The sequence below is a fragment of the Sus scrofa genome, chromosome 8 (genome assembly GCF_000003025.6).
Source record: "Sus scrofa isolate TJ Tabasco breed Duroc chromosome 8, Sscrofa11.1, whole genome shotgun sequence".
Classification (NCBI taxonomy): domain Eukaryota; kingdom Metazoa; phylum Chordata; class Mammalia; order Artiodactyla; family Suidae; genus Sus; species Sus scrofa.
Genome location: NC_010450.4, coordinates 38,444,520 through 38,466,041, shown reverse-complemented (window position 1 = coordinate 38,466,041; position 21,522 = coordinate 38,444,520). Strand labels below are relative to the sequence as shown.

At 40.7% G+C, this 21,522-nt stretch overlaps 1 protein-coding gene across 14 annotated transcripts in view; it reads left to right on the top strand.

Moving 5' to 3' along the window:
- Positions 1-21,522, top strand: part of FRYL (FRY like transcription coactivator) — a 350,059-nt gene that overhangs the window by 279,797 nt on the left and 48,740 nt on the right. For 8 of the 14 annotated variants that reach the window (XM_021101186.1, XM_021101187.1, XM_021101185.1 and 5 more), the window contains 11 exons: positions 516-666; positions 1,614-1,717; positions 3,608-3,793; positions 5,560-5,764; positions 6,971-7,092; positions 8,240-8,430; positions 10,032-10,126; positions 11,452-12,059; positions 12,358-12,455; positions 17,181-17,351; positions 20,354-20,494. In XM_021101186.1, the coding sequence (XP_020956845.1) occupies positions 516-666; positions 1,614-1,717; positions 3,608-3,793; positions 5,560-5,764; positions 6,971-7,092; positions 8,240-8,430; positions 10,032-10,126; positions 11,452-12,059; positions 12,358-12,455; positions 17,181-17,351; positions 20,354-20,494 (2,072 nt within the window). The remainder of the gene's footprint in view (positions 1-515; positions 667-1,613; positions 1,718-3,607; positions 3,794-5,559; positions 5,765-6,970; positions 7,093-8,239; positions 8,431-10,031; positions 10,127-11,451; positions 12,060-12,357; positions 12,456-17,180; positions 17,352-20,353; positions 20,495-21,522) is intronic. The other 6 variants (XM_021101182.1, XM_021101175.1, XM_021101179.1 and 3 more) reach the window with 3 other exon arrangements.

Here is a 21,522-nt window from a genome sequence, read left to right as displayed (position 1 = left end):
CAATCTCCTCATTTTGCATGTGATGGAACTGAGGTCCAGAGAGGTTAAGTGACTTACCCACGTCACACAGAACTCACATGTCCTGATGGGCTTTTTTACTGCACCCTGCAGCCCCACTGCGGTAGAGCAGATTTCCTTTGAAGATGGGTTTGTATCGGCCCTGTTTCAGGAAATTTAGAACTGAGTAACTGACCAGAAGGCCCTTGTTACAAGGCAGCTTTACCTACAATGTGGTCTCATAGCTTGGACATCAGTGATGGGCTCACGACCAAGTGCTCGTGGAGTTTTGTTTTGATATAAAGAATGGAACCTGACTGGATAGCTCTCTTCTCGCTCTGATTTGCTTACTCTGATAATATTCTAGTACCCAGGTCTTCCTCGCAAACGTATGTCAACATAGTGGGAAATCCTTTGTATCACTTGCCAATGCTATACATAGTTGGTGTCTTACTAGAGTTTGCTTATATTGGCAGAACGTAGATGGTGTAGACAATGAGATCATTTTATTTTGATAGGTGATTCAATGCCACTTTATTCTAATTGGCGCCTGAAAGTGATGGAGCATAATCAAGGAGAGCCACTACCCTTCCCACCAGCTGGAGGCTGCTGGTCACCACTGGTGGATTACTTGCCCGAAACGTCATCACCTGGATTACCTCTTCACAGGTGGACCCCAGCGTCATTCCTATTTCATATGAGCCAAATCTGCTTAACACTTTCGGCTTTCTTTACGCTATCTGACAACGCAGAGTACGAGCAACCTTCTTGCTTTCAACTTCGATCAGTGTGTTTAGATTTTAAGAGATCTAAAAACTCAAAATTCTGTTTACCCTTAACATTATGGAATCTATTTCTGCTGCTGCTGCTTTTCTGGGTGTCTGGCATAGTTACTTGACCTTTCTGGGACCCAGTTACTACATCTGAACAAAATACTATGTTCTGGGCGTAGGCACTAGTAGTTGGAATTAAGCTGACTTCCGCCTAGCAAAAAAATCCCCATCGCACCGTTAACTGTGTTCTTTCAAAATTTATTAATGTACCAAACGTGAATCGAACACCTACTATGTGGCAAGCAGTGTGCTAGGTATTAGGGCTGAAGATGAAGAAAATATGGCCCTTGATTTTGAGGTGCCCTTAGCAGATACGTTTTTTTCTAGAACTATCACTTAACAAGGTTTCTTCTGCTGTACTTCTCTTTCTTCTTTTTTTTTCTTGAGAACGTTGTATTTTTCTGTAAAATACAATATTAAAATCTTCAAGTCATTTGCACAAGACTTCCTCTGGGTTTCCTCTAGTGAAAGATTAATAATGCTGGAGTTCCCGTCGTGGCGCAGTGGTTAACGAATCCGACTAGGAACCATGAGGTTGTGGGTTCGGTCCCTGCCCTTGCTCAGTGGGTTAAGGATCTGGCATTGCCGTGAGCTGTGGTGTAGGTTGCAGACATGCCTCGGATCCCGTGTTGCTGTGGCTCTGGCGTAGGCCGGTGGCTGCAGCTCCGATTCAACCCCTAGCCTGGGAACCTCCATATACCATGGGAGCGGCCCAAGAAATAGCAAAAAGACAAAAAATAATAATAATAATAAAAATAAAAATAATGCTCTTGTTTGTCACAGGTGTAACATAGCCATGATCCTTTTGACGGATCTGATCATTGATCATAGTGTGAAGGTGGAATGGGGAAGCTACCTCCATCTTCTGCTTCATGCCATTTTTATAGGTAATAAATATGGGGGTCTTATTCCTTCATTTTTTATTTTTGGGATAATTGCAAGGCAGTGTGGTTTGTTCATTTGGTTTGAACCGGTTGCATTTCTTTACTTATTTTTTGTTGGGGTAGAGTGGAGTCACAGTGTTAGTTTCAAGTGTATAAATAGTGCTTCAAAATTTTTATAGATCCTACTCCATTCGTATTTATTGCCAAATATTGGCTGTATTGCCTGTGGTGTACAGTATATCCTTTAAGTTATTTATTTTATGCAGGGTGGTTTGTAGCTCTTAGTTCCCAACCCCTATCTTGCCCCTCCTCCCTTCCTTCTCCCCACTGGAAACCACTAGGTTGTTTTCCATCTCTGTGAGTTGGCTTCTGTTCTGCTGTATTCACTAGTTTGTTTTGTTTTTTAGATTTCACACATAAGTGATAACATAGAGTATTTGTCTTTTTTTTGTCTGGCTTACTTCACTAAGCATAATTCCCTCCAGGTCCACCATGTTGTTGCACATGGCCTTATTTCATTCTTTTTTATGGCTGTGTAGTATTCCTGTGTGTATGTGTATGCACCACATTTTATTTATCCACTCATCTATTGATGGACACTTAGGTTGCTTCTATTTCTTCGCTGTTGTAAATAATGCTGCTGTGAACATTGGGGTACATGTATCTTTTCTAGTATTTTTGTTTTCTTTGGATGTATAGCCAGGAGTGGAATTGCTGGATCACATAATAGATCTATTTTTCATTTTTTGAGGAACTTCCATATTGTTTTCCACAGTGGGAAAGACAATGCAATTTCAAGGAAGTTTCAATATGTTTCTTTGCCTATTTTTTATATGTTATTTCCATGACACTTTTTACTGTGATTCTTACAGTCCAGAGGGGAGTTATTCCTAGCTTCTCTTTAACTACAAACAAGTCTATTATGCCCATTCCTATTCCTATCATATGGTCTGTCATATTGTACACAAAAACACACTTACCCTCCAGTAGGAAAAATGCTATAACAAGAGTAAATTTAATTTACCTCTGGGACTGGAAACTTTCAGAGTAAATGGATAATTGAAAAGGGGTCAGTTTCCCAAAAGATTTAGATTGGGGACAGTCTGATTATCACATCTAAAACTCTGTTGTGCCCTTTGAAACAAACACATGGAATCCATTATATTGCCAACACTTTCCACGCTTGTAGGATTGCTTTCCTGAAGCAAGTGACTTCAGGAAATGGCTACCTTCTCTTAAATTTTCCTGATATAGTAGTTCCCGTTATAGCGCAGCAGAAGCAAATCTGACTAGTATCCATGAGGACACAGGTTCAATCCCTGACCTCGCTCCGTGGGTTAAGGATCTGGCATTGCCATGAGCTGTGGTGTAGGTCTCAGATGTGGCTCAGATCTGGCATTGCTGAGGCTGTGGTGTAGGCTGGCATCTGTAGCTCTGATTCGACCCCTAGCCTGGGAACCTCCATATGCCACAGATGTGGCCCTAAAAAGAAAAAAAAAAATTCCTGATATGTACTGTGTATATATTGTTTCATTCCTTCAGTAAGGAAGCATCTACTGACTTTCTGTTATATTCTAGGCAGAAAAAAAAAATAGGCTTGCCTTAAAAAGTTCCATCTTGTGTTATGTAACAGAGTAACAGTTTCTCAGCGATGACTACATTTTAGACATAAAATGCATGAGAAACTTGTCTTGATTCCCCCCAGTCCAATGGGACCACAGGCTGTCGCAAAAGGGGACACAAACTCGAGGCCGATAAAAAAACTTGATGCCGTGTGTCATGCTCCCCAACGTGTTTTCCGTAATTTCTGCTTCTCTTTTTAACATATGCGATGGTAGCAAGAACACGCATTCTTTCTCTTTACTGATGCTGATTTTCTGCTCTTCTTTTTAGGGTTTGACCACTGCCACCCTGAGGTGTATGAACATTGCAAACGCCTGCTTCTGCACTTACTCATAGTGATGGGATCCAACAGTAACATCCGAACTGTTGCTTCTGTCCTTCTCAGGAACAAGGAGTTTAATGAGCCCAGGGTGCTTACAGTCAAACAAATTGCACACTTAGATTATACTTTCACAGGTATTTGCTTTAAAAGTACCGTTTGCAAGTGGAATCGTACTTCCTTCATGTCCTGCATTAGAGAAAGTCAACTACAGTTGAAACATTAGGGAACATTATTTTAAATGTAGTTTAATTTTTGTTGTTGTTTTTTGTTTGTTTGTTTTGTCTTTTTGCCTTTTCTAGGGCTGTTCCCGTGGCATATGGAGGTTCCCAGGCTAGGGGTCTAATGGGAGCTGTAGCCGCCGGCCTACACAACAGCCACAGCAACGCGGGATCCGAGCTGCGTCTGCGACCTACACCACAGCTCACAGCAACATCAGATCCTTAACCCACGGAGCAAGGCCAGGGATCGAACCCGCAACCTCATGGTTCCTAGTTGGATTTGTTAACCACTGCGCCACGGCGGGAACTCCTAAATGTAGTTTTATTATTCTAAGCACCATGGACTTTGATTTACTAGCCCATAAAAGAAGGCATTAAATTTGGAGAATTTGAATCTCTATTGCTTCTAGAGATCTTCGTCATAAAAATGTTAAACTCTCAACGTGTCAGTTTAAGGTACAATGAAAGAGTGGCTCAATTTGGTGAGCACTGGTGGTGAAAAAGCTGGCGAACTTGTCTTAGATTCCTTCTGCTGTCAAGATCTGAAAAATTGACAAAGGAAGACATTTAAAATTTTGTATCGACTCAGTTATACTGATGGCATTTCAAATGTTATACATCTTAAAGTCTAGTGAGTTACAAATTATATGTTTTGAAGTAGTGAGGTCCAAATTAATGAATTTAATGTAAAATTTATTTCACTGCGGATGTGAATTTTTTTACTTTTCAAGTTATATTGTCTTTTTCCCTAAATAGCCCTAACTTAGGTATTTCATTCATCAGTATCATCAATTTATAATAGATGATCTAGAAAATAATTGTTTTTAAAAACTGAAATAGGGGTTCCTGTCGTGGCTCAGTGGAAACAAACCCTACTAGTATCCATGAGGACTCAGGTCCGACCCCTGGCCTCGCTCAGTGGGTCAAGGATCTGGCATTGCCGTGAGCTGTGGTATAGGTCACAGACACGCTCGGATCTGACATTGCTGTGGCGTAGGCTGGCAGCTGTAGCTCTGATTCAACCCCTAGCGTGGGAACCTCCATATGCCATGGGTGTGGCCCTAAAAATAGCACCCCCACACACACACAAAACAAGATGAATGGAATAAAGTTTGCTGCCTTTTTTATGTTAAAGCATTTCTATCCTATTCCATAGTTTGTATTTGTCATTTATTTTTAGGGGCCTCTTTTGCCATTTTATAAGTATGGGCATTAGGAATAACCTTTAGCATTATTTAATAATTAGCATAACATAAATGTTAACAAATAGACTTTAAAATTGTAAGTAAAATGAAGCAGAAAGGATAAAAATCCTTTCCCTAAGAAATTAAAAATCAGGTCACATTATAGAAATGGGAATGACCTAGGATGTTGGAGAAATATGCCCAAATATCGGGAAACTTCCAGTTTCAACTCGGTTCAGCAGATGGCAGCACAGGACTGCAAATCTAAGTAATTTGAGTTTTAATAAGAGGCTCTGAAAACAGGGGTTGCTCAAAAACTCCGTTGATAAAGTTTGGTGCTTGTGAGGCTCCAGCAGAGGGCGCGCGCGCACGCTCGCGGATCTGCATCAGCACCTCCAGATTCCCTCAGGTGTCACATGGGATCTGTTAAGGGACCTTTAAATATTGCGTGAGCTTGTTTTCTGTCATGGGGCATTCACAGCCTTGGGTCTCTCCCAGCAGGTGTTAGTGATTTTATACCTGATTACCAGCCCTCCCCCATGACCGACTCAGGGCTCAGCTCAAGTTCTACCTCCTCTAGTATCAGCTTAGGAAATAACAGCGCTGCCATTTCGCATCTGCACACCACCATCCTCAACGAGGTCGACCTCTCAGTAGAGCAGGATGGAAAAGTCAAAACCCTCATGGAATTCATTACCTCAAGGTAATCTTGGTGGCTCTCACTGTTCTCGCAACATGTCTGTGTTAAGGCATCGTTTCATTTGTCAGCTACGGCGAACCTTGTTTTTCCCCCACGTGTCCTGGACTTGGAATAGACAGTTTGTATCGTGCAGTAGTTAGAAAACTTGATGCAACCGGAGACTTTCTTCGTTTGCTCACAATGGTACCTGAGGAGAGCCTTAGTCATGTCTGGATACTGAGTGCCAAAGAGAATACAGTATTATATGAAAATATTATAGTCTGCTGTCATTAGCTGTGTTACCCATCAGTATCAAATATTTCTGGTCTACTCTTTGCAAAGCACTCTTAGTAAGGATGAAACATAGATGGGGAGAAAGAGGCTGGTATTTCCCCAATAAGAGCAAAATCTCCAAAGGTTGAGAATACAGGTGTCCTTGGAAATGGTGAGTAATCCAGTCTGAATGTGATGCTAAGGGAAGAGTTTCTAGACGAGAAAGCTTGGGAGAATTCAAACTGGGGGGCCCTAACCTGGCCCCCGGTTATAGATCTTTCAAGGTTATAGATCTTTCAAGAAAGGAGATGTTATCAAAAATCTTTGAGCTGGATGGAGAGGGTGGGGGTCCAGTTAAATAAATATGTTGAGAAAACAATCATTCTCATAGCAAAGTAGATAATAAGTTAGAAACATTAGGGACTAGAGGCAGTGTGACCATATTTTTTTCAGGATACTTTGGGCCTGTGGTAATGAGCTTAACTCTCTTTAACCAAGGTGGTGGCCTTGAGAACACAAAGATCTTTTAAAGAAAGAATCCACAGGATGTTATTCTGGCCTAAACTTTTCCTGTAGTTTCAGCTTATAAATTCTTTTCTTTGCATGACAGTCTAAATACAGTCTAGCCTCCACAAATTACAATGTCTCGACCCATAATACATAAGCAGTAACCAGTACTCTTCTCACCTGGTCACATCTGTCATCTTTTCCTGCTACCTCTGTGACAGTTTGACTGTGGTGATGGAAGACTTTGAAATTATGGGTAACGTGTATCTTCCTCTGCTTGCTCTAGCTCATTGCACATCCAGGTACATAATAATCGTAGACTGTGTGACATGCTGTTTGATTTATTCAACTGCTGTCCTTTCTAATTGCAAAAGCATGTGTTAGGTGAGTATGAGTAAAACTTGAATATCTGTTAAAAACCAAGGGAATTAATCTGTTCTCTGTTTTCAGAAAAAGAGGGCCTCTTTGGAACCATGAGGATGTTTCTGCCAAGAATCCTAGCATAAAGAGTGCTGAGCAGTTAACTACATTTTTGAAACATGTGGTTTCTGTTTTTAAGCAGTCAAGCTCAGGTATCTTTTAATAAACATTTCTGATGATACTTACTTTCAGGGAGATATTTTAATGTGATGTCAAAACTTCTTTCTGATAATGTTTAGCCAAAAGTTGACAGCTGACATGTCTAAGTTCAAAAGTTTTAGACAGGTTTGTTTTTTGAACTTATTAGGGACAGATGTGGTTGAAGCACAATTAAGTTACTACTTAAAAAGGAGAATACTGGAGTTCCTGCTGTGGCTCAGCAGATTAGGAACCCAGCCTCCTATCTGTGAGGATGCAGGTTCGATCCCTGGCCTCACTTAGTGGGTTAAGGATCCGGCTGTGATGTAGGTCACAGATGCAACTTGGATCTGACATTGCTGTGGCTGTGGTGTAGGCCGGCAGCTACAGCTCTGATTAGACCCCTAGCCTGGGAACCTCCATATGCCACGGGTGCAGCCCTAAAAAGACAAAAAAATAAATAAATAAAATGCAAATGGAATTTAATGGCAAGGAAAAAGCATTTAATAACTTATAAAATGTTAATGCCTGTCCCGTGTGCTGGATACTGTACTGATTGACACTGGGTTTAAAAGAGCTATCGGGGAGTTCCCGTCGTGGCGCAGTGGTTAACGAATCCGACTAGGAACCATGAGGTTGCGGGTTCGGTCCCTGCCCGTGCTCAGTGGGTTAACGATCCGGCGTTGCCGTGAGCTGTGGTGTAGGTCGCAGACACGGCTCGGATCCCGCGTTGCTGTGGCTCTGGCATAGGCTGGCAGCTACAGCTCCGATTAGACCCCTAGCCTGGGAACCTCCATATGCCGCGGGAGCAGCCCAAGAAATAGCAAAAAGACAAAAAAAATAAAAAAATAAAAAAAAAAAAAAAATAAAAGAGCTATCGGGAATTCTCACTGTGGCACAGTGGGTTAATGATCCATCTTGTCTCTGTAGCTATGCTGGTTCGATCCCCAGCCTGCTGCAATGGGTTAAGGATCTCGCTTTGCTGCAGCTGCGGCATAGGTCACAGATGTGGCTCCGTTTCCGTTCCTGGCCCGGGAACGTCTATATACCATGGGCGCAGCCATAAGAGGAAAAATAAAATAAAATGGTCAACAGTCTCTGATCCTAACCCCTGTATTCTGCAAAACAAGAAGCACTTACTGGTTTCCTTTGTTTTCCCAGAAGGAATTCATTTGGAACGTCATCTTAGCGAGGTTGCCCTGCAGACGGCACTTTCTTGTTCCTCTCGACACTATGCTGGGAGATCCTTTCAGATTTTCAGGGCCCTAAAGCAGCCTCTTTCTGCAACTACACTTTCTGATGTTCTCTCCAGGCTTGTAGAAACTGTAGGGGACCCAGGAGAAGATGCACAGGTAGGTCATGAAATTCTTTGAGCAGTTCCTTGTTGTTGAGGACTGAGGGCCCAATATAAATCACAGCAGGCAGAGCAAGATAGTGGTCGTATAGAATTATTAGTGTCAGGTGCTAACATGTGGACAAAGAATTAAATTACAACATTGTGTGATGAATATGTAATATTACTAATTGAATTCGATCGTGCCTATCAGAAACAGCCTATGAGAAACAGCTTTCTACACACGCCCCTAGATATTATCTAGAGGACATTAAAGTTAGATGTAAAACGGAGTGTTTGAATTTCATTTCTAAAGAGAAACTAGGGGAAATACTGCAGAAGAGAACTTAGGTAGGTCTGTACAGACGCCTGATTTTTTTTAACACTGTTTTAGACGCTGAGGATACAATCGTGAACAAGACAAAGTTCCTTGCATTGTAGAGCTCATATTTCATTGGGGGAAACAAGCCTTGAATCCACCCATAATGTAGAGGACTCTTTTACTTAGTGATGAATGCTGTGAAAATAGGTAGGATTACAGTGATGGGGGAAGGGGGTTGTCTTATATATGATCATCGGAGAAGATGAGTTTGGAACCCATTTAAATAAAGTGAGCCCTGTGATAACCTAGGAAAGCGGCTAGAGGGACATAGCACTAACACGTGCAAAGGCCCTGAGGCAGAAGCTTTTTAGAGGAACATCAAGCAAACCTATGTGGCTAGAGTATACTGGATGGGAACATGTAGAAACAAGAGATTGATGATGTTGGCAGGTTCTCATCATGTGAAGTCTGAGAGGTTCTGGTGAGAGGTGAGGTGGGATTTTAGTCTGAACTGATGGGACACCACCCATAGGTTTAAAAAAGAGGGTGATGATATGATTTGCTTTTTTAAAAACTTACCCTAGGAGTTCCCATCGTGGCTCAGCGGAAACGCATCTGACTAGCATCCATGAGGATGCAGGTTCAATCCCTGGCCTCGCTCAGTGGGTTAAGGATCCAGCATTGCCACGAGCTGTGAAATAGGTTGCAGACGCGGCTCGGATCCTGCACTGCTGTGACTGTGGTGTGGGCTGGCAGTTACAGCTCCAATTCAGCCCCTAGCGTGGGAACCTCTATATGGCACAGTTGCGGCCCTAAAAAAAAAAAATTAAAAATTAAATTTAAAAAAAAACCTCACCCTGCAGGCTAAGTGGAGTCCTTAGGAAAGTAAGAGAGGTCTGTTAAGAGGTCATTTGTAGGAGTCCAGGCCAAAATGGTGATGATTTAGATCAGGAAAAACTATGGAGGCAGAAAAAAGAAGCCAGAGTAAGGGTATATTTTCAAAGTATTCTTTTCAAGACCTGCCAATGGATTCAATTCAGATGTGAGTGTAAGGAAAAGGGCTGGCTCCTAGATTTCTGGTTTAAGCAATTTTGAGTGAATTGTGTTGCGGTCGTAATCAATTTGTACCATTAGTTTGATGCATTTTCATCAATCAGCAAGATCATGTTGCTCAAGAGTTTCATTATTTTGTAATATTAATGTGGAGTTTGTCCTCTGTTAAAATCTCATCAGGAAGTGCATTGCAGTTTCTTCTTTCCAGAACCTAATTAATTAAAATCTGCCCTTTTTTCCCCTAGGGATTTGTGATTGAGCTGCTTCTCACGTTGGAATCTGCAATAGATACTTTGGCTGAAACCATGAAGCATTATGATCTTCTTTCTGCCCTTTCTCAGTAAGACTTTAAAACCGGGCAACCAGTAGATATGTATATAGAGCCTAAATAGCTAAATATGTATAACATTAGGAGTTCCCTTCGTGGCGCAGCGGTTAACGAATCCAACTGGGAACCATGAGGTTTCGAGTTCGATCCCTGGCCTTGCTCCGTGGGTTAAGGATCCGGTGTTGCCATGAACTGTGGTGTAGGTTGCAGACACGGCTCGGATCTGGTGTTGCTGTGGCTGTGGTGTAGGCTGGCAGTGGTAGCTCTGATTTGCCCCCTAGCCTGGGAAACTCCATATGCCATGGGTGCGGCCCTAGGAAAAGAAAAAAAATATATATATATGTGTAACATTAAATTGTTCTAATATTAGTTGTGAGAATAACACTCCAGAATTCAGACGAATGACTAGTGGGAAAATGAGCCTCAGACAGTGAAGATGTGTGAAAAGTCACAGGGCTAGTAAGTGGCGATGCTGTTCATGTGACATCCTGATCAGAGACCTTTCAGCTGTGCTACTTGGCTTCAGCCCCAGTGATGGACTCTGTTCCTGCCACATTCAGCATCCGTGGTCCCCATACCTCAGGACTCCCACCTTCCACGTATTGTTCCTTCTTCCTGGACCTGTCTTCAAACTTTCTCCACCTTACAAATCCCCAATTGATTTATCCGTCAAGTCCCATCTCAATATCCCCTCCTAGCCAAGCCTTTCTAACTGCCCCCAGGGGATGCTAATCATTCCATCCTCTTCATTCTCACAGTATTTTCTTAGCATTTTAATAACAGTAACTAACAGGGCATCATTTATCCATTTACATGGATGTTAATATTCCTAGCATTTTGCATACTGCTGTCACATGTAGAAAGTATTTTGTGATTATTTTTTAGTCGGTGATACGTAGATGTGAGGGAGAAGGAAAAAATCAAAAATAAATTTTTTGAGCTTGGTTCTTTTGGAAAAAGTGTGAAGTAACAGCAACAGGTGCCACAGGGCCTTCAGATCTGGGGATGAGCCAAATGAATCCTGCTTTGGACATAATGTTTCCTGAATCCCAGAGCTGAAAGTTAGGATGATAACTAGAGCAGAAGTTTCGCATCAAATCAAATCTCATCCAACTCAAAGGAAACAATTAGCTGTGACAGAAAAGATACAGTTGAACATTTTGTTTTCGCATGGAGGAAAGAACTGAAATTTGATTCAGCACAGTCAGGTATACTTGAAAAATGATGTTTCCTGCTAACAGTGACCATTTTTCAGTGGTTTCAAGAGTGCAGCTAATGTTGCAACAGAAGTGATTGTGCATGGATTCATCTATTTTTCTTTCTTTTTTTCCTCCAAGAACCTCATACCATGATCCTCTAATGGGAAACAAGTATGCAGCTAACAGGAAAAGCACTGGACAACTCAATCTAAGCACAAGTCCAATTACTAGTAGCGGTTATTTGGGATATAACAGTAATACAAGGAGTAACTCTTTGAGGTTAAGTTTAATTGGTGACCGAAGAGGTGACCGGCGGCGGAGCAACACACTGGATATAATGGATGGACGGATAAACCACAGTAGTAGTTTAGCGAGGACTCGAAGCCTTTCCTCTCTGCGAGAGAAAGCAATGTATGATGTGCAGTCCACTACTGAGCCTGCCAGCTTGATGGCCACCATTTTTTGGATAGCAGCATCTTTATTAGAATCAGATTATGAATACGAATACCTCCTGGCTCTCAGGCTTCTCAACAAACTGCTGATCCACTTGCCTTTGGATAAATCGGAGAGTCGAGAGAAGATTGAAAACGTGCAAAGCAAATTGAAGTGGAACAATTTCCCAGGCCTTCAACAGCTTTTCCTTAAAGGTTTTACCTCAGTATCTACGCAAGAAATGACAGTGCATCTCCTGAGTAAACTCATCGCCGTCTCCAAACACACATTGGTGGATCCTTCCCAGTTGTCAGGTGATGTGAAGAGAATTGCAGCCAACTCTTTGCTTTTTAATGTAATGAGATGTAAACTAATCATTTGTTTTGAAATCTACTAATTTCTGCTTGTCCACCAACAGTTAGGGTTTTCTTTATATGGAAGACAGCTTAAAGTCTTTGGTAAAAGCAAAAAAAAAAATTTTTTTTTAAAGATCAAGTACTCCAGGAAATAAAAAGAAAATGGTTTCTGTGACCCATTTTGAAAAACACCTTTAATTTTGAAAATAATGTGCAATAAAATTGGTTATTGTTTGCTTTTTTTTTTTTTTGATAGGCTTTCCTCTTAACATCCTTTGCTTATTGCCTCACTTAATCCAGCATTTTGACAGCCCAACTCAGTTTTGCAAAGAAACAGCTAGTCGAATAGCAAAGGTAAGTAAACGGTATGCTAAAAGATAGCACCAGAGAGAAATCTCTCTGGAGTTTATCTTAAGGGGGAAATCTCTGAAAAATCCTTTTCCTGTCACTCCCCATGTGGACTTTGCAGCTAAATTTGTAGTTTTTTATGCATCCGAAGGCATAATATAGTAATGATGTAAGTTACAACTGCTCAAGTGACAGTGAATAGAATTACTTGTTTAGAGTAACGCTCCTCTGAATCTGAGTCTTTTTCTGCTCCCTTTCCCTACGTTTTCCTCTCCCTGTCTGTTAGTTTCCAAGTCATTCATTTGTTTACCACCAAATATATACTGGAACCTGGATCAGATTCTGGAAATACAGTGGTGGTCAAAGGAGACCGAATACTTAGCCCTGTGGGCCTTAGAGCAGGGGCGTGGTCAAGAAAGTAGACAATCACTATGGAGTCTGGTGACTTTGCAGTGGGAGGGCAAAATAATCTTGGGGCACATCAAGTAAGTCAGCCTAGAAGAAGTCACATCTAAACTACTTGAGGCTGGAGTTCCCGTCATGGCTCAGTGGTTAACGAATCCGACTCGCAACCATGAGGTTGCAGGTTCGATCGCTGGCCTTGCTCAGTGGGTTAAGGATCCTGTGTTGCCATGAGCTGTGGTGCAGACAAGGCTCTGATCCCACATTGCTGTGGCCCTGGTGTAGGCTGGCAGCTACAGCTCCGATTCGACCTCTAGTCTGGGAACCTCCATATGCCATGGGAGTGGTCCAAGAAATGGCAAAAAGACAAAAAAAAAAAAAAAAAAAAAACCTACTTGAGGCTGAAAAGGAGTAACCAAAATAAAATCCCTGGGGTAAGACCCAAGAGCAGGGCTGAGGGTAGAAGTTTTTTAGGCAGTCGAAATAGCACATGCAAAGGCCCTGTGGAAGAAGAGGGCATAACATATTTTGTGATTCTGAAAGTTCTCCCCTCCCTTTATGTTTGCCTTTTTCCTCTTAACAGTCTCTTCATCTCTTCTCTCTCCTCCCTTCATTCTTCATTCTTAGTTCTTCCTTACTTGGTTCTTTCTCTCCTATAGTGCATTTCTGAAACAGATGTGTAGCTATTTCTAAATATTCTGTAAACACTTGCTTATACAAAGTTTTCGAGCTCTCAGTCTTAATTGTGAAAGAATATAACTTTTGACATTCTATAACTTTACTAATTTCCTCTCTGAAGAACAATGAAGAAATCACAAATACCTTGCCTTCTGCTTAAAGTTAAATCTTGATTTTATTTTATGGGTGCTTTTGGTCACCTTGAGTCCTGGAGAAAAGACTTTTCAAGCTGAAAATATATAAACAGTTACAAGGAGTTAATTACAAGCAATATACAAGTAATATACATACAGGAATACAGTTATATACATATAGGATACAGTAATATACAGTCATACTGTATATTGTATACAGTTATATACATACAGGGATACAGTAATATACATACAGGATACATACAGGAATATAGTTCATTGCCAGTAACATGCAAGTAATATATATACAGGATACATACAGGAAAATTAGGTGGATGGAGCAGGTGACTCATTCTAAGTAAGATGACCTAGCTAAAGTACTAGGAGAAAAGTCAGAGCAATTTGCAACAGATGGGAACAAACAAGTAAAATTCTCTGGAAGAGCTTTTCATATAGGCACATTTTTTTCAAATCTGAGATTCAATTAGCAAGAAGCACAGCAGTAAATGAAAAGAGCAAACACCAATGTAGGGAAAAAACACCACCAACCCAACCCAATTAATCACATACACAGTAATAAGAGTAAGAACATTTTCATTACCTTGATAGGTAACATTTAATAAATGACAAGGAAATATTTAACAAAATATGTTGTTGAATCCATCCCTATTTAAATTTCTCCACAGATATGGAGAGATTCTTAACCAAATGAAAAGCACGTATTTAGACAGAAGAACTATTATTATAACTAATGGAAACACATCTTCATTTTGTCTTTTGTCTTTTTTTGTTGTTGTTGTTATTGTTGCTATTTCTTGGGCCGCTTCCGCGGCATATGGAGGTTCCCAGGCTAGGGGTCGAATTGGAGCTGTAGCCACCGGCCTACGCCAGAGCCACAGCAACGCAGGATCCGAGCCGCGTCTGCAACCTACACCACAGCTCACGGCAACGCTGGATCGTTAACCCACTGAGCAAGGGCAGGGATCGAACCCGCAACCTCATGGTTCCTAGTCGGATTCGTTAACCACTGCGCCACGACGGGAACTCCACATCTTCATTTTGAAAAGGATGGTTTGCCTTAAAAAACCATGTGTTTGCATTAATGAGGTCTGAAAGTAATTTTAAAAGAATTTATTAAAATAACTTCTATTTTAATAGCCAATGACACACCATTAGCAAAATGTAAACAAGGATTTTCTTTTTTTTCTAGATGAGGGGTAAGAAAGAAAATATAAGGGGAAAAGATATATTGGCTTACTTTGAGATTTTAAGAAAATGAGAAGCATAAATCCCCAGATAAAGGGGAGGAGAAATATTTGAGATGGGCAGCTAAAGTGGGCCAAGTAACATGCTAAGTGCTGGGACAGGTGGGGGCATAGCATAGCCTGAAGGCCAGAGAAGCTCCCCAACACCAAGCTTCTGCTTGGCACAACCTGGTGAAGCACAGGAAATTCCCAAGTACCTTTTATGGTGGGTTTTTTTTTTTTTTTTTTCCCCACTCCCACAGCATGCAGAAGCTCCCCGCTAGGGATCAGAACCACTCCGCAACATCTGCCCAAGCCACAAAAGTGACAGTGCCACCAGGGAACTCTGGGTGTTTTAAGGGGTTTTGTTTTGTTTTGTTTTTTTGGTGTTTTTGAGAAATCAAATGTATGGCTTTTTATAAGTCGTTAACTGTTAATTCTGTCTTCTTCCTGTTGAGCAGCACATAAAAGTTCCCTCTGTGGGCTTTCAGCAACCTGCAGGATGTGAACCAAATTGATTCCTTAATTGTTCTCTCCCTTAAACTGTGGAGAGTAATTTTCTGCCATTATGAGCTTCCTCATTATGCAAATGTTGCTATTTCTACTGTCTGTGCCCTTGGAGAGCACAGGATTTCAAAATGAGGCAACACTTGGGACAAATATTATCCCTTTTAGCTATTCATTACAGCTAAAATAGGATGCTAAAAAAGTGTATAAAACCTACCCTTTTTGACTCATATTTTAACTTGGTAATTCCAAAATTAAAGCTAAGCCATATGCTTTATTACAAAAATTGCAAGCCTATGTTCCAAAGAACTTTTTTCCTTTTCAAAAATAGTTTTTAAAAATCACTCTTTCAAAAAATATTCTTTACAAGAATTTTCTAGGAATGTCTCATTCTTCAGGATAAGATTAAAGAATTTACATTAAACTACAATAATTTTTGCTGAAGAATAACAAATTGTGAAATTATAAAATCATGTGTTTTTTTTAAAACAGTGTGCTCAATTACTATATTTTGAAGTACAAATAAGAAACATCAAACAACTTTTTCTTTTTTCTTCCTGGTGTCTGTTTTATGGGTAAAAGGCTAATTAACGCATGAAAATCAGCTGCTTTTAATGATTTTATAAAATAATTTCCAAAGTACTGTATTAGTCTCTGCACAGTCTTGCATGCCTTCATATCTTGGGCCTGTTCAATGGTAATGTCCACATGATGAATCCAAGTAAAAATCAGTTATAGTCATCTGAAAATTGAGAAAATATGTATTTGAAAAGGTAATACTCTCCTTTATCAAATGCTCTAGGCAGTTTGTGAAAATACATAGAAAACATCAGTAAGATGGAACAATAAGTGAGGAAAATGAAAAAAGGAAAACTAAAAGAAATTGCAAGGACGCTCGCCTTTTATGATAGATGAGGATGGAAGACTTGCATGGTCCTTTTTCAGTTCTGCGTTCTTTAGGTGTCCCCTGCAAGAGGTTAAGGAACCATCCTCACCAGTAACTCAGGGAACAGACAAAGAAGATGCACTTGGTCAGTAAGATTCTCCCAAACATTTGTTGAGTCACATTCTGTAGTCCTGTATCAAGCAAAGCCTAGTAAGTCAGTGCACTTTGTAGTATCCTATAAATGATTGGCCAAGGACCTTAAGAGCTTTAGGTGATTTCCTGACGAGTAATTTGGGGTCCCCCTTAAAGATTGCCATTCACTGGAGATGCAGGACTTAAGAATTTTATTGGCTCGCCAATGAAGTCCTTTGAATATGTCACACGTGTTGAGGCTCCTTCAGTTGACTGTTCTAGTGAAATGCCATGAACAGCTTGAGACTAAAGCATTTCTTCTTTGGCACAGCAGCTCTGAACCTCCCAGATGATCTCCAGGGTTGAAAGTGCCTGTTGGTTACTTAAGCACTGAACCACATATAGGTTTTACAAAACAGTGACAAAATGATACATAGGGTTTAAAAAAACCTTTGGGTTTTTACCAAAGTCATTTTTACAGAGCATCAGCCTGCAAAACAGCCATGCATTTAATACCCACAGAAGTGCTTGACATATTAATCACCTTTCTGTGTTATCTAAGTTATTCTCTTAAGAATGTCTTGTGCTTTTTGTCCCTCTTCTGTTTAACTTCTCTACTCTACTGCAATAAAATGCATTAATGCTTCAACGTATATATCTAAGTTATTGCATTACATAAATGCCTTTAATGTAAAGTTTAAACTTCAGCGTCTTTGAGTGAATGAAATTATTTTATTTGTCTTTTTAGGTTTGTGCAGAAGAAAAATGCCCAACACTCGTCAACCTGGCTCACATGATGAGCTTGTATAGTACACACACGTACTCCAGAGACTGTGCTAACTGGATCAATGTAGTGTGTAGATACCTGCATGACTCCTTCTCAGATGCTACATTTAGTCTTGTGACTTACCTTGCAGAGGTAAATTCACTCCCCAAAAAGGATTTTTCCACTGCTCTGTGGCAAAATTTTCAAGTAGATATATTTATTTCTAGAAGCAGTGCTGATACTAATTAATCTGTAAATCATCTTTGTCAGGGAATATAGAGAACATCTTTTTTAAGAGAAAAATACAGGTAATATCGTTTAAATATAAAGGACTTTTTTATTTTCAGTATTTATTTCTTCATTTTCTGTCTGTAAGTGATATAAATTTAAAGGTAAACTTCAGCTTTATTTAAAATGGAAAGTGGGTTGAGTGTCTTTCCTCGTTCACTGTCTTTAAGTGACATAAAAATCAAAATACTATAAATTTCAACTTCATTTCAACTGGAAAATGGGCTTTTTCATGGCCTTGATTCTAGAGAATGGTTACCTTTTTTTTTTCTGCAGAATTAGCTCTTGGCTTTGAAATCTTTTCTAGAATAATAATACAGCATGCAAAGTCATTTCTGCTGGGCAAGTTTTTATTTTGATGATATATTTGCTTCCTAATCTAAAATATGAGTTGAGGGAGACAAATGAAATTTTAAAATCCAGTCCTAGCAGAGCACAAAAAGATAATACAGTTGACCCTTGAACAAGGCAGAGATTAAGTGTGTCAGCCCTCCGCACAGTCTAATCCCGTGTAATTTACCATCAACCCTCTAACATCTGGGGTTCAACCAACTGTGGATCACATGATGCTGCCAGTGTTTACTATTGAAAAAAATTTGCATGTTAAGTGGACCCATGCAGCTCAAACCCGTGTCATTCAAGGATCGACTGTATTTATTTGCTGAAGAGGTAACTTCATGCTTAGAAAAGTAAATTACTGAAGGAGACAGCCACAAAGAGACCTTCAAAAATGTTTGTCAGTTTATGAAAAAGGGATACTTTCCTTTTGAAAAAGTTGACCTCATAACTCAATAAACATTTTAAGTATTGCTTCTAATACTGTTTAACTTAGCTAAGTCCTGGATAGTGAGCACCGTACAGTGCTTCAGGACTACTGGGAATTTTTAAAAGGTGTTGTCTTTGATACATTTGTTGCCACCAACTTGATATTTAAATGAGCTGACAGTGTGAGCTCTCTGCCTGATAGCTGACTAACCTGCATGAATGCACATCACTAGGTTTATCTTATACCTCTACCTTTAGGACAAGGGGAAGCAACATAAAGCCAGACATATCTCCTTCATTGGCTTTGAATTTTGTGTGTGTGTGTGTGTCTTTTTTTGCCATTTCTTGGGCCGCTCCAGAAGCATATGGAGGTTCCCAGACTAGGGGTCGAACCGGAGCCATAGTTGCTGGCCTACCCCAGAGCCACAGCAACATGGGATCCCAGCCGCGTCTGCAACCTACACCACAGCTCACGGCAACTCCTGGCTTTGAATTTTAGTACCTTGGACCAGCTTTCACTTTTATGCCACTGAAGTTCATCACTAAAGTAAGACTAGTACTCCCTGAAGACCCCCTCATGGGATTGTAAGGTCTGGCAGTGGCACGATACAGCCTGCTGGTACAGCATGTGGGCAATTAATTTTTACTCTACAAAGAGAAAGCTTTGTGCCAAACGTTACTCTTATTAGTATAAGTTATCCTTGTTTTACGATTATTAATAATTCTCAAATTATTGCTAACAACAGTACTGAAATTAGTTACATGTAGGAGTTCCCGTCGTGGCTCAGTGGTTAACAAATCCAACTAGGAACCATGAGGTTACGGGTTCGATCCCTAGCCTCGCTCAGTGGGTTAAGGATCTGGTGTTGCCGTGAGCTGTGGTGTAGGTTGCAGACGCGGCTCAGATCCCACGTTGCTGTGGCTATGGTGTAGGCCGGTGGCTACAGCTCTGATTCGACCCCTAGCCTGGGAACCTCCATATGCCATGGGAGTGGTCCAAGAAACGGCAAAAAGACCAAAAAAAAAAAAAAATTAAATAAAAAACATTAAAAAAAATTAGTTACATGTATTTAAAATTATATGTATATAATTTATTTCTCCTACAAACCCTGTGAAGAAAGAGGTATCACTGTTTTATTTTTAAAAATCAAGTCTCAAGGTTAAGAAACTTGTCTAAGATCACATAGGTAGGAAGTGGCTGGTGTGATTGACCTGGGGTTAGTTAGTTATTCTCTGATGACAGAGATATATCGATTTTTCTCTTAACCTAAAATAAAGGGTGTTTGACTAGATTAGTTAAGGATATAAAAGAAAACACTGGGAGTTCCCTTCAGGGCTCAGCGGTTAACAAACTCGACCAACTAGGAATCATGAGGATGCGGAATCAATCCCTGGCCTGGCTCATTGGGTTGAGGATCCAGTGTTGCTATGAGTTGTGGTGTAGGTCGCAGATGTGGCCGGATCCTGAGTTGCTCTGGCTATGGTGTAGACTGGCAGCTGTAGCTCTGATTCTACCCCTAGCCGGGAAACTTCCATATGCAATATGTGTGGCCCTAAGAAAGCAAAAAAAAAAAAAAGAAGAAGAAGAAGAAAAAGAAGAAGGAAAAGAAAGAAGAACCAGATGAAGAATGATCTAATTCTTTTTTTTTTTGGTCTTTTTGCCATTTTCCTAGCCCGCTCCTGCGGCCATATGGAGGTTCCCAGGCTAGGGGTCTCATCAGAACTGTAGCCACTGGCCTACGCCAGAGCCACAACAACACAGGATCCGAGCCACATCTGCGACCTACACCACAACTCAAGGCAACACTGGATCCTTAACTCACTGAGCAAGGCCAGGGATCGAACCCGCAACATCATGGTTCCTAGTCGGATTTGTTAACCACTGTGCCACAACAGGAACTCCAATAATGACCTAATTCTTTCTGAAGTGAGGAAAGTAACAGCAATAGACATTCGCTTGTACCTTCCATATTCTCTAGATTCCTGATAATCTAGCCATAAACTCTTAGGTTAAATCTGTTATGGTTTTCAACATCATTAATGTAAATACTATTACGTTTTCTTTAACCTGATCAAAGTATGCTTTTTAATCCTACTTTTAGCTGTTAGAAAAAGGCTTGTCCGGTATGCAACAATCATTACTACAGATCATCTATAGTCTTCTGAGTCACATCGACCTCTCCGCTGCCCCAGTCAAGCAGTTTAACCTGGAGATCATCAAGATCATTGGCAAATATGTACAGGTGAGTGACCACAGAACTTACAAGTATTCACCTCAAAACAAGTTACAGTCATCAAATGTCGGAAACACCTTACATGTTTAAGATGGGGGATGTGGTTAGTTCATAAATCATGTTTTCAGGAATATTTACAACATGGAAGGGTGTTCTCCATGCAGGTGACAAAAGGCAGGGTCCAAATGATAGGACTGGTATGATTCCTGATTTTTTATTGTTAACGATCGCATCTATAAATACACATTTCAGTCGTTACTGGAAGAAGTACACACAAGGGAGTTCCTGCCATGGCGCAGCAGAAACAAATCCAACTAGGAACCATGAGGTTGCAAGTTTGACCCCTGGCCTCGCTCAGTGGATTAAGGATCCAGCGTTGCCATGAGCTGTGGTATAGGTCGCAGACTCGGCTCAGATCTGGCGTTGCTGTGGCTCTGGTGTAGGCCGGCAGCTGAAGCTCCAATTATACCCTTAGCCTGGGAACCTCCATATGCCCCAGATCTGGCCCTAAAAAGACAAAAAGGCCAAAAAAAAAAAAAGTACACACAGATGGCAGCAGTTACCCATTTCCAGGCAAGATGATTGGGACTCTACCTTTTATTTTTAAATAATGAACAAATATTACTTTTAGACACAGAGAACTCTTTGGAGACTCTGCATTTTAGAATTACTTTTTGTGTCTGGCAAAAGTGCCAGATATTTAGGAAGCAAAAAATCAGACTTAGTTTGTTTGTTGGTTGTTTTTGTTTTGTTTTGTTTTGTTTTGGTCTTTTTAGGGCTGCACCTACAGCATATGGAGGTTCCCAGGCTAGGGCTCTAATTGGAGCTGTAGCCGCCAACCTACACCACAGCTACAGCAACTCAGGATCCAAGCCACGTCTACGACCTACACCACAGGTCACAGCAATGCCAGATCCTTAACCCACTGAGAGAGGCCAGGGATCAAACCTGCAACCTCATGGTTCCTAATCGGATTCATTTCCACTGCACCATGACAGGAATGCCAAAAATCGGACTTAGTTTAAAGGTAAATGATG